General features: G+C 40.0%; 2 protein-coding genes across 4 annotated transcripts in view; one reads left to right on the top strand and one right to left on the bottom strand.

Moving 5' to 3' along the window:
* SRPRA (SRP receptor subunit alpha) overlaps positions 1-3,979 on the bottom strand; it is a 71,529-nt gene extending 67,550 nt beyond the window's left edge. The window contains exons 1-2 of one of the 3 annotated variants that reach the window (XM_033919113.1): positions 3,592-3,979; positions 1,326-1,409 (exon numbers count right to left, since the gene is read on the bottom strand). In XM_033919113.1, the coding sequence (XP_033775004.1) occupies positions 1,326-1,409; positions 3,592-3,708 (201 nt within the window). In that variant the 5' untranslated portion in view covers positions 3,709-3,979. Of the gene's footprint in view, positions 1-987; positions 1,166-1,325; positions 1,410-3,591 lie in introns of those variants that run through there. The other 2 variants (XM_033919112.1, XM_033919114.1) reach the window with 2 other exon arrangements.
* Positions 3,980-4,162: 183 nt separating this feature from the next.
* Positions 4,163-12,992, top strand: part of FOXRED1 (FAD dependent oxidoreductase domain containing 1) — a 51,335-nt gene continuing 42,505 nt past the window's right edge. The window contains exons 1-3 of the mRNA XM_033919115.1: positions 4,163-4,572; positions 11,860-12,080; positions 12,584-12,694. Coding sequence (XP_033775006.1) covers positions 4,431-4,572; positions 11,860-12,080; positions 12,584-12,694 — 474 coding nt within the window. The 5' untranslated portion in view covers positions 4,163-4,430. The remainder of the gene's footprint in view (positions 4,573-11,859; positions 12,081-12,583; positions 12,695-12,992) is intronic.

Genomic DNA, 12,992 nt, shown 5'->3' with positions numbered 1-12,992 from the left:
TAGACTTGCATGAAATTATAAGTAGCACTTAACAAGTAATACCTAGTTTAAAGAATGAAGTGACAACCGTTCAAGAGAATGGGAATAAGTGACCAAACAAATCTACGGTAAACATACAGTAAATGAAATTCTTAGGTATGACAATTTGAACTCTGGAGTCTGACTGAAGTTAATATTTTAATTTGGTATCCTGAAAAAACTGGCACATGGGAATTTAGATTGTATACTTTGGCATAAACATTATCTGCCTAAATTGAGAGCAATTTAAGTAATTCCAAAACCTGTAATGAAAAAAGAAGAGCACTTATCTGAAACAGATTGCTTTTACAGATAGGATGCATGAAATCTGCACTAAAAGACATCTATTGTTAAGGCATACAATAGTCAGTGAAAATAATTCTTATGCTGGATAGAATTCTTAAAAAAATAAATTCTTGTATTGATCCAGAAAACAGCTTTTCTTACTTTCCTCTTGAACTAGTAACCTCAATCTCTATTTCAATCCACACTGGGGAGGGGTGGGGAGGAAGAGAGAGAAGATACTGAGAGGGCTTCATCAAAAGCTCTTTCCAAATCAAAAAATGCTATTAAATGGACCATTTGATTACCGAGAACTTTGTACATGGATTAAAACACAAATAAGTGTTATTTATACCCCAGGTTCATGAGTTAAGTTGGAGGAAGAAACTATGGTTCCTTTTATTTAGGTGCACTAATGATCATCGAGTGCTAAATGGTAAGATGACCATAGCATTTAGCGCACGCCAATTGTTAAGACTCCTTTAGGGCGCGCTATGTGTACTTTTACCAAAACAGTATCTGTGCAAAAGGCAAATGCTCAACTAATAATCAAAGAAACTTATCTGTAAAATCACCTATTAATGTTTTTCAAAACAAGGCCATTTGTTAACAACAGAAAACCTATGTCTCTCCCAATTTTTAGGAGACTGGGAAATACTTCTTGGCTATTTTTCCCTTTATGCTTACTTTTTGCTTTGTTTTGTTCTGCCCTTCTCTCTCCAGGTGTATGATCCTTCCTTTTTCCTCCATCTACAAACCACTGCTCCTATCTTCCAGGCCACTTCTTTCTTTCATTGGTGCTTCTTCACTGGTTGAAGCTGCTGTAGTATTTTATCTAGCAACCTCACCAGTTACAATCATCCCAGTGCTCTGCCAACACTCAACCATCCAGGTGTCTCTTCTAATGAATACCATGTTGCATTTTGAAAAAAAAAATATCTTACTCATTCCACTAGAACTTCTACTCCAGAAAAATAAGCTAGAAAAAATAAGGCAATGCTTAGATCTCAGGTACAGTAACTTACCACAAATACAAGCTCAAACTGGTTGTCCAGTTTGTACTTGAGTGTAAGAGCCTCATGGTTAAAAGAGCTCGTACCACCTCGCTCCTAAAAGGAAGAGCAGACCAGAAGTAGAACTTAGTATACAAGCAATAGTACTATCAATGTCATACAGTTTATTATCTTATTCAGCTCACCTTCTAATGTAAAAAGGTAAACAAGCAATTTTGTATTAACATCCTTTTAAAATGCATAATAGATCACGAGTTAACTTATTTTTAAAACACAAGTTCAAAAGTGTATATTAAAGGCAAGTTTACTAAGCTGCCTTACTGCATTTAAACATGAGGTATTAACACCATAGTTAAGTGCATTAATGCAGGTTAGTCAATCTAGTCCTGCATTTCAGTATACTGTATATTATTTTTACACACATTATTATATTGACTTTAAAATCCTTAGAAGAGAAAGACCTACCACGCTTGCTGAGTTGTCTTTATAGACAAACTTTATAAGTAGAGGCAGTCCCTGAGTTAAGAACATCTGACTTATGTTGTACTTACAAACCGGGGTTCTGCCTCTCCCTTCCTTCCTGTCCAAATGCGACCCTCCTCCTCCCTTCCATATTCCAACATGCCCCTCATGGTCCTTCCCTCTATTCTGCATCCCAAATTTGTGCCTCCCTCCCTCCTCCCATCTGCACTTCTCTTCAAAAAGCTGTGAGTAGCGGCTCTTGCATGTGGCACACAACTAACCCAAAAGCCTTCCCTCTAACCTCAGAGGTAAGGCTTCCGAGTAAGCCACAGGCCACAGCTTTGCAAAGAGAAGTGCGGTTGGGAAGAGGCAGGGAGACACGAATTTGGGATGCAGAAATGCACTCACTTAGCTGCCTCTTACTCTCTTCACTTATCTCTCCCTATGATCCCTCCCCCCCCCCCCCCACCGTGTGCTTCGCTCAGCTAAGTCCCTCCTTTCTGTTCCCTTTTCTTCAGCTACCAACTCCAGACTCCGTCCCTTCTGCCTTGCTATGCCATATGTTTGGAACAAGCTGCCCGAATCCCTATGGCAGGCTCCTTCTCTGGCAGTGTTCAAGGCTCAGTTAAAAGCCCACCTCTTTGAGAGTGCATTCGACTTCTAACTCCTCTCACCTTGGGTTCTGCAACCCCAAACCTATAAGTCATTTCTGTTTATCTAAGTTAGATAGTAAGCTCTTCTGAGCAGGGCCCATCTATAAATGTCAAAATGTACAGCACTACTTATGCCTTTCAGCACTATATAAGTAATAAGTAGTAGTAATAGTAGGGAGCACAAACCGGACAAAGAAAGGAGGAAGGGACACAGAATGGAGGGAGGGTATCATGAACTTGGGACATAGGATAGAATAATGGAGGGAGTGAGGAAAAGAGATGCTGAGGTAAGGGGAGAGAATTGCTGGGCATGGGTGTCTGAGTGAGAAGGAAAGTGAGATGGCGCACATGGGGAAATGAAGAAAGAGGTGAATTGTTGGGCATAGGAAGGGAGAGAGAAATAAATATTGGACATTGTGGTGGGAGAGGCGTGAGATACAGATACATGGGGAAGGGAGAAATGTTGGAGGTGGTGATGGAGAGGGAAGAACGAAAATAAGTGTAAACCTATCTTTTCTTTTTATTTAAACTGCAATACTTTATTTTGAGGGCCATTTCTTTAACGTTTTTATAGACTGTGTACTTACTGTGCAGGAACCAAGTTACATACAAATTGAACTTAAGAATTGTTTAAAAAAACGGAACCCGTTCTTAATCCGAGGACTGCCTATAGTAGTAAACCAGCTATTCCCTACTCTAAACCACAAAAGCTCCCTGAAATGTAAGGCCTATGCAGAAAAAGAATACAAACGAAAATAATGCAACTATTAATCAAAAGGAAAGAGGGAACTTTGAAAGGAAAAAAACGTTTTCTCAATTTGACTTGCTGGCAATTAGTCAACAAGCAACCAGGTTTTGCTCGTCCTTCTTTGGTGAGCAGGGGAAGAAAGCATCCTGATTCTGAGAAAAGCCAAAGATCACCTACAAAACGTATTCAACACCAATAGAGGGGACATTCACTCGCAGTATATTTCCAGCTACTGGGAGGTCGAGCTCCCCAAGTTTACTAATAGCCGCTAATGGACTCGAGTTCCAAATTTCTTTAAACCCAAGTTATGTTACTAACCTTGCCTATATCGTCTAGCCACAAATTACTCCATATGTCTTCCCCGACCCCAGCATGCCTCAAGGCCCTCTCCCCAACCAGGGTGCCCCCTACTCACCTGCAGTATGACTGAACGAATAAGAGCGTTGACAGGGCCGGTGAAAGAGCTAGGCACTCCTTGGAAGTACCATAGCACGATTCCACCCTTACTGAAGATAGTGAAGAAGTCGAGCATAGTGGAGCGTAAGATTGTGGACAGCAGACCGAAAACACCACTAAAGAAACGCAGCCACCGATAGCGCCTGCCTGCGCCACAGCCACGTCACAGGAACAGAGCACCTCGTTACGACTTTTCTGTGCGCCAGACAGCCAGCCCACGATCTCTACCCTCCCTCTACTTCCGGTATCCTACTGTAAGGGGCAAAAATGCATTTCAAGCCTGACTTTTCTCATCTACAAGAACTTAGAAAATAATTAAAACCAACGCGCTAACATAAAGTAGGAATCTGTTTTTCCATCACGACATATTACAACTTAATAAATAATAACACGAATCGAATGTTGAGCTTCAGAGCCCCGCCCCGTTCATCGGATTGGCCGCGAGAGTGGGTGTTGTTTTGCCCTGGCTGATGACATCAGATCTAGGACCTATTTAGTGCTAGGTCTCTATTTCTGGTAGTGCAGAGGCGTGAAAGGGCATGTGGTGGGGATAGTGCAGAAATTATGTTGTCGCAGTGGAGCCTCTTTTCTATCACGACATATTACAATTTAATACATAAAACGAATCGAATGTTGAGCTTCAGAGCCCCGCCCCGCTCAGCAGATTGTCCACGGGAGTGGGTGTTGTGTTGCGTTGGCTGATGACGTCAGATACTAGGACCTACTTAGTACTAGGTCTCTCTATTTCTGCTTGTGCAGAGGCGTGAAAGTGCATGTGGTGGGGATAGTGCAAAAATTATGTTGTCGCCGTGGAACCTCTGTAGTTACTGTTGTCGCCGCTTTCTGAGTCCTCTGCGACTTTCGTGTAATGTCACATTTGGCCTTTGTCGGCCACTCAGTTACGGCTCTCGAAATTGCAAGCAGAATGATTTCTTTAAAGGTGAGAGTACTCTAGAGATTCTAATGCTGCTGAATCTCCCCATTTCTACAATTGGAAATTAAGCGTTTGGTATACTTTGCGCTGTTTGGAGAAATGCTTGTTACTGCAGTCTCTTTATATACTTTTTATTTTATTCTTAAGCTATTAATATCTCAGAGCGGTTACAAGTATGTTTCTGTCTCCCGCCGAAGGAATTGTATACTTGAGAATATGAAAGGCAATTCTATAAGCTTGCACCTAATTTATAGAATAGTAGCACTTATACTGTACATGTGATTGGCATCTCTAATTGATAATTATGTGTGTAAATTGTCACGAAGTGACACATGCAGCTTATAGCATAATAAGGGTGCATATTGCATGGCACATTTACCTGTCATAAGAGGACACCGTTATCTTTTGGTGCCCATGGTTTAATATAGAATTAATGCTAAGCGCGCCCCTTTGTGACACTTACAATGAGGTGCCAATTTATAGAATTGTCACTTAGAAAATAACATTTGATAAAGATCATACAACTTATCAATCCTAACCAACCACACCAACTGCTTAGTATTAGTCTACTTTAGTTTATAAATATTTGCCTAACTGCCTTTGATATTACACTTTCTGCATTTCAAAGGGTCAAGATATAAAAAAGCATTATCTCAAGAAGCTGTGGTATGGAAATTTTTTTGCTATTAGAAATTAGGTCCAATGGATAGTTGATTCGAACCCTCAAGACCAACCAGCATGGTTTGAAATGGAACGCTTTTTATGTACACCACTGCACGTCTCGTGCTTTCTTACAGTGTCAATACCTAGACACTTGAGAAGGTATTCTTTATTATGTGCAACGCAGCATGCTTTACGCCTATTAGATGCAGCGGCTGAAATTCACGCTGATGAAGGCCCACTCATGTCCCTTTGGAATAACTCTAAAATTCAGATCAGTGGAAGATCCCTCTCATGGAAGAGGTGGCAGCGGGCGGGTGTGTGGTTTGTTCATCAATTGGTCTCCTCTAATTCTTTTGTCCCCTTTGATATTTTCCATTCCGCATACTCACTCCCATCCTCTGTACGATCACAATGGCTTATGCTTACTGGAATATTAGCTAATATACATACACGCCCTGACTTTATGACCTCTATTCATACTGTTCGTCATTGGTCCACTCTGGCTTTACTGAAGGGTAAGGCAATATCTCTTTTTTATGGTATACTAAGAGATCACTTCTTCACTTTTTCATCTCAATCTATGAACCATTGGGACTCTATTTTGAAAACCACGCTTTCTGAAATAGATTGGGAGCTCTTCTGGTCTTCCACAAATCGTCCTCTTTTATCATCCAGAGTTTCGCAATCAATGTACTTTGTTATGTGGAATGCAGTATGGACTCCATATCGTAAATGGAAAGCGAATCTACAACAAGACTCTACCTGTTGGAACTGTCTGAAAGCACCCGGAACTCTCGATCACATGCTTTTCCACTGCAATATGGTTCATTCCTTTTGGCTTCGTATTTGGGATACCATAAAATCTATCACTAAATGTTCAGAAGTGATCTCCATGGACATTATAATTCTTCGTTCTCAATACCCATGTTTTGCACAATCAAATTGCCCGCCTAAACTCATTGACACCATGTTTGTGATAGCTCTAATGCATATTCTGAAAAACTGGAAATCATCCTCATTACTAGACTACACCTTCTGGTGGAACTCTTTAAGTATGTACCACAAATTTGAATCTTATGCATATGAGAAGAAATTGTTTTCTCGATCCTCTACAAACTTGACACGAAACAAATCACCTTGGTCATTCTTAGATTCATATGTTCGTTCTGCTTTATAGACACTTCTGCCTCTCTCTCTATCTCTCTCTATTTCTCTTTCTCTCTCTCTTCCTTTATCTTTCTCTCTCTTTCTCTTATCCCTCCTGCTTCTCTGTCTTTTTCTGTTCCTTTTCTAAGCAGTTCCAGATACTCGATCCTTTTCATTAATCTAGTTCTATTCAAACTATTGTAGATACGAATATTTGATACATGATTTTTATTATGATTCTATGTGTTTGAACTGCTTTCTGTTTATAATTCTTATAATATTCAATAAAATTATTGAACTAGAAATTAGGTCCCAAGTTGACTTCTGTTCTATTTAAAAAAATGAAGATTTATTTGTTCAAGAAATTCTTGGGATCGTAAGTTGATTATGATTCTTCTATTATAATTCACATGAGACTTGCAGAATATGCAAGAAATCCTGTTTTAAGATTAGTATACTGGAGGTATTTAAATGTCTTTATTTTATTTCCCAATCCCATATTTAGATCTTTGTTTCAATATGTTTTATGATGAAGACTGACCTCTTTAGTCTCTCTGGATCAGTTCCATCTAGTTTTTGTTTTTGAAGGTGTATTCTTCAGAATTACATACAATATTCCAAACAAATTCTCACTAGAGAGACTTATATATGAATACTTTCACCTCCTTTTTCTTGTTGGCCCTTCTTCCAATGCACCCAGGCATCCTTCTGACTTTTGCCATGACTACTTTGTTATCATTAGATAACTAACTTGTTTCCTGCATAGAAGAACTTCACATGCTAGGCTATACTGTACTGCTTCCTTAGATTTTTGCAGCCCAAATACATTTTACCTATCCAGTATTGACAAAAGGGGCCAAATGTCTATCTAGGGGCAAAATAACTCTCAGAAAATTTATTGGAATGGAGTAAAACTTATTGAATGGGAAAACCCAATAAAATGTGCATTGAGTTTGAAAATGGCCCAGATCAGACTGGAGGTTCCAGATAAAAAAGCCCTCCCCCCCAAAAAAGTGACCTCATGCATTTCTGTAGGAGGAGTATATAGCATGTGTTTGCTTTTATGCGAGCTTTGTCTACCCATTTCCATCAAACCTAGTTTAAAGTCTTCCACCAATAGCTAGGATAGCTAGTCTGTTCTTTCCCCATCTTCAAGGGGTGGATGCACACTTAACTTGTGCTGCTGTCCAAATGGCCAGGAGATTGTGTGCCCAACATGTAAATGTTTCGCTCATCAGGCTTTTTCAAGAACATAAGAATTACCGCTGTTGGATCAGACCAGTGGTCCATCGTGCCCAACAGTTCACTCCAGTGCCCTAACTGAGACTAGCCTTACCTGCATACGTTCTGGTTCAGTAGGAACTTGTCTAACTTTGTCTTGAATCCCTGGAGGGTGTTTTCCCCTATAACAGCCTCCGGAAGAGTGTTCCAGTTTTCCACCACTCTTTGGGTGAAGAAGAACTTCCTTATGTTTGTACAGAATCTATCCCCTTTTAACTTTAGAGAGTGCCCTCTCATTCTCTCTACCTTGGAGAGGGTGAACAACCTGTCTTTATCTACTAAGTCTATTCCCTTCATTATCTTGAATGTTTTGATTATGTCCCCTCTCAGTCTCCTCTTTTCAGGTGTCTGATAAATAAACTCAGAACCCTCGATATGGGCCCCAAATTAACAGACTGTGTCAGGAACTGGTTGAGTGGAAGGTAAAAGAAAGTAGTGGTCATTGGAGATCGCTCTAAGGAAAGGGAAGTTACCAGTGGCGTACCTCAAGGTTCGGTTCTTGGGCCTGTTCTTTTTAACATTTTATGTAAGCGATATTGCTGAAAGACTGTCGGGTAAGAATTGCCTCTTTGCGGATAATATCAAAATCTGCAATAGAGTAGATACCCCTAATGGTGTGAATAACATGAGGAAGGACCTAGCAAAGCTTGAAGAATGGTCTGAAATTTGGCAGCTAAGATTTCATGCTAAGAAATGCAAGGTCATGCATTTGGGCTGCAAAAACTCAAAGGAACAGTACAGTTTATGGGGTGAAGAACTTTTGTGTATGAAAGAGGACTTGGGTATGATAGTATGTGATGATTTTAAGGTGGCCAAACAGGTTGAAAAGGTGACGGCGAAAGCTAAAAGGATGCTAGGGTGCATAGGAAGAGGTAAGAAAAAGGAAGTATTGATGCCCTTGTAGAAGACTCTGGTGAGACCTCCATTTTGAATATTGTGTACAATTCTGGAGACAGCACCTTCAAAAAGATATAAAATGGTTGGAGTTGGTCCAGAGAAAGGCTGCTAAAATGGTTAGAGTTGGTCCAGAGGAAGGCTACTAAAATGGTTGGCGGTCTTCATCATAAGGTGTGTGGGGACCAACTTAAAGATTTTAATATGTATATGAGGGCCACTGAAAAGTTCTTAGCCCAACCAAGAGGAGAATGACGTAGAGCCATGAAGCAAGTTATTCCACATTTTTCTTGACACTTGTTTTTTGTTTTTTTTTCAATGATATGAAATAAAATGAAAAGTGTGGGAAAGTGTGGAATAATTAGTAAGTTTCATGGCTCTACTTCATTCTCTTATTTGGGCTGAGATCTTTCAGCGGCCCCATGTACTTTGGAAGAAAGGCAGAAGATGAGAGATATGATAGAGACATTTAAATACCTACGTGGCATAAATGTGTATTTGAGAGGAAGCTCCAGATTGAGAGGGCATAGGATGAAGTTAAGAGGTGATAAGCTCAGGAGTAATCCAAGGAAATACTTTTTTTACAGAAAGGGTGGTAGATGTGTGAAATAGTCTCCTGGTACAGATAGTGGAGACAAAGACTGTTTGAATTCAAGAAGGCATGGGACAGGCACGTGAGATCTCTTAGAGGGAGGAGGAGATAAAGGCCAAATAGCCCATCCGCAGTATCCACTATCTGCCATGTTTCTCTGTATCTATTTTCAGTGAAATTGATCTTTATTTGAAGTTAAAGTAATGAGTGCAAGTAATAAAATTCAATTTTTTCTCAACCTTTTCATATAAACTGTTTCTATATGTTACATATCAAAAATATCTGTAGATCTTTTCAGATTTTTGTTCTCTCTTTTTTGTTGTTGTTGATTTTATGGTAAACAGCTTTATTGTTTGAAAAGTGGAGTCCTTTCTAATTTGGTAATTGTCGAGGGTTATCTTTTTAGTTGCTAAGCTGGGCTTACATCAACTAATGGTTTGGGAAGGACTGTGCTAATGATTCAATGATGTGATGTTTCATGATGGAGTTTGCATTTTGTGGGTGAAATGAATAGTAGCCCAAAAGACAAGAGGTTCTTAACACCTTATAAAGGTTGCTGCCTCCAGGAGAATCTTATGTTGGTGGCTAGCACATCCTGTTAGAAATTTTTCAAAAATTAAAATAGATGAGATAAGCAAATCAAATTGCTGTTCTGTTGTTGTGGACAGTCAGGGAGGGGGTTGTATTTATGCTGTTACCTTGGGGGCTCATTTAAAAAAATATCCAAAAAGTAACCTAAAAGTACAAATGGATGTTTTTCCTGTCAAACACTTCCAATTCACTATTTTCAAAACCTATATTCTAGACTGATATCCATGCTGTTCATCTAAATCTGAAAGGGGTGTATTAGAAGTATGGTGTGGGTGGGACTAGGGCAGGCTTATGATATGGATGTTTTTGTGGGGTTTTTTTTTTTTTTTTGCGTAATTGAACATTTTAGAATATGTCCAGGGCATAATTTGGATGTTTGGGGCTAGACCTGTTTTAACAACAAATAAGGAACGAAAAGGTACTCAAACTGACCAGATAACTGCTGAAGGGATGTAAGCATGACCTCTCCTATACTCCCCCAGTGGTCACTGACCCTCCCACCCCTAAAGATGTAAATGAAACAGTATACCTGCCTGTATGCCAGCTTTAGATATTATGGGCAGTCCTAGTAGAGCAGCAAGCAGGTCTCTGGAGTAACCTGCTGGTCAGTGCAGTGGACTGCAGAGAAGGGGACCGAGGCCCATATCCCACTCTAACTTGTGGTGGATGGTGTGAGCCCTCCAAAGCCCATCCAAAACCTACTGTACCATCACCTAGGTGACACGAAGGCAAAAGAGCTATTGGTATGGTGTACAGTAGGTATTGGGTGGGCTTTGGAGGGCTCATCAAACAATATAAAGGGGTTATGGTGAGGTGTTTACCTGGAACTTTTTATATGCAGTTTACTGTAGTGCCCCTGAGGAATCGCACTGCTCTGCTGGGATGTCTGTGGTCATTCAACTAAAAATACTGACCACTTTACATCCAAATGGCTTGTTTAGCGTATTTTTCTTTTGGATGTGTTATTTTCAAAAATGGTTCAAAAAGGTATATTTTTTTACATCTGAAAAACGGCCATTTAAAAAAAAAAAAAAACCAAGATAAGATGTTTAGCAGTTTTGAAAATGGTCATGTTCACTACTGGACTTTTGTGGGTCTTCCGCAAAACATCCAAACTTGGATTTGGATGTCATATTGAAATTGTCCCTTCTTCTCTCCCATCCCCCAGGTTCCTGTTTGCTGTAGTTGTAAAGTTTTTGCATCCAGTAGGAGATAATACTATTGTCATATTTTCAGTCATTGGCAGGTACAATTTACCTGACCTTATACCATCACAGAGTGGTCTCCTCAGCTAGGAATTATTATTATTATTTTTTTAAAAGGATGGTTAACAAGAGTAAGAATGTTATAATGCCCCATATCGCTCCATGATGCAACCTCACCTGGAGTATTGCATTCAATTCTGGTCTCCTTATCTCAAGAAAGATATAGCGGCACTAGAAAAGGTTCAAAGAAGAGCGACCAAGATGATAAAGGGAATGGAACTCCTCTTGTATGAGGAAAGACTAAAAAGGTTAGGGCTCTTAAGCTTGGAAAAGAGACAGCTGAGGGAGTTATGATTGAAGTCTACAAAATCCTGAGTGGAGTAGAATGGGTACAAGTGGATCAATTTTTCATTCCGTCAAAAATTACAAAGACTAGGGACACTCAATGAAGTTACAGGGAAATACTTTAAAAACAATAGGAGGAAATATTTTTTCACTCAGAGAATAGTTAAGCTCTGAAACGCATTGCCAGAGGTTGAGGTAAGAGAGGATAGTATAGCTGGTTTTAAGAAAGGTTTGGACAATTTCCTGGAGGAAAAGTCCATAGTCTATTATTGAGAGACATGGGGGCAGCCCTGCTTGCTCTGGATCAGTAGCATGGACTGTTGCTACTCCTTGGGTTTTGATCAGGTACTTGTGACCTGGATTGGCCACTGTGAGAACAGGCTACTGGGCTTGATTGACCATTCGTCTGACACAATAAGGCTATTCTTATGTTCTTAGTCTCATCCCAGGGTTCCTCCATCAATATTTGCACTTCCATGTTCACTGTATGTTGTCAGCAGTAAAATTTATTCATGATGAATTGTCCCAGGTTCTAAAAGGATATTTTCTCATCTTGTATACCGTTACCTTTCATAGACCTGGACCGAGAGTTTGTGAAATTCCATAAGAAACTGATGGAGAGCCTGCCCAGTAGTAGCTGGAGCCCCTTCAAAAGCACTGACCATCTAGCACCAGAACGGGCTGATATTGTGATCATTGGGGGAGGGGTGATTGGCTGGTCCATTGCGTACTGGTTAAAGCAGAAGGAGCGGATTCGCGATGGGGTCAAAGTGCTGGTGGTCGAGAGAGATCCCACAGTAAGTAGTTTGCTGCATGGTTAATCCTTTTCAGTTTTATTGTAAAGAAAACATACAATACAAAATATAACTGCTCAACGGATACAGATAGAGAAAATGTATTGAGGATTTATGGAGCGAGCAAAAAAAAAAAAAGTTCTACGGTCCTCTCTAGACCTCCAGAAGGCAGGTCTTAGGCATGAGAAAATGACCTCACTGACCACATAAACTTTAGGCTATAAAGTAAGAATAATTCATAATAATTTTAGTTTTCTTGCTCGCTGATTCTGTGATCCTAACCCATAACTGTGTATGGGCTGAGCATTTTTAAATGAGGCTATCTTGAGCTGCAGTCTTGCAACATCAGTGAGTGTAACTGACTGCTATTCAGTGGAATTGAATGGTTTTGCCTTCCCTATACCAAAATATGGGGTAGTCTGTGCTCTCACATATGTGTATCAGTTACAAGAGGATGTCCTAATGGTTCTGATATGTTTTCCCTCCATCTTCTCCTTTCTCCACAGTATTCCCAAGCCTCCACAGTGCTGTCAGTAGGAGGGATTCGCCAGCAGTTCTCCATGCCTGAAAACATACAGATGTCTCTCTACTCTGCTTATTTTCTTCGCTCTATAAACGTATGGCCTTTCAGATAGCATGATTTGGTTTCAGGCAATGTTGAATTTTTGAGTGCATCCTTTGCTTTTTGGGGGGAGAGAGGGAATGAAAAGAAAGGTAAAGCTGCCTGATTTTTTTGGGAGTGCACTTTTGCAAGACCAGAACATAGTTGAAGTGGATATTCTTTTTCCAGTATTCTTGTTGTGGCATTTAGTAGTATAATTTTGTTTGTATGCATTTTTTACTTTTCTCTCCAGCACGCAAATAGGAGCTCTGCAGAGGGGTATAATGCTGAATCAAACTTGAAGATTTCAAAGT

Source organism: Geotrypetes seraphini, chromosome 13 (genome assembly GCF_902459505.1).
Source record: "Geotrypetes seraphini chromosome 13, aGeoSer1.1, whole genome shotgun sequence".
NCBI lineage: Eukaryota > Metazoa > Chordata > Amphibia > Gymnophiona > Dermophiidae > Geotrypetes > Geotrypetes seraphini.
This window is presented reverse-complemented; position numbering and strand designations above follow the sequence as displayed.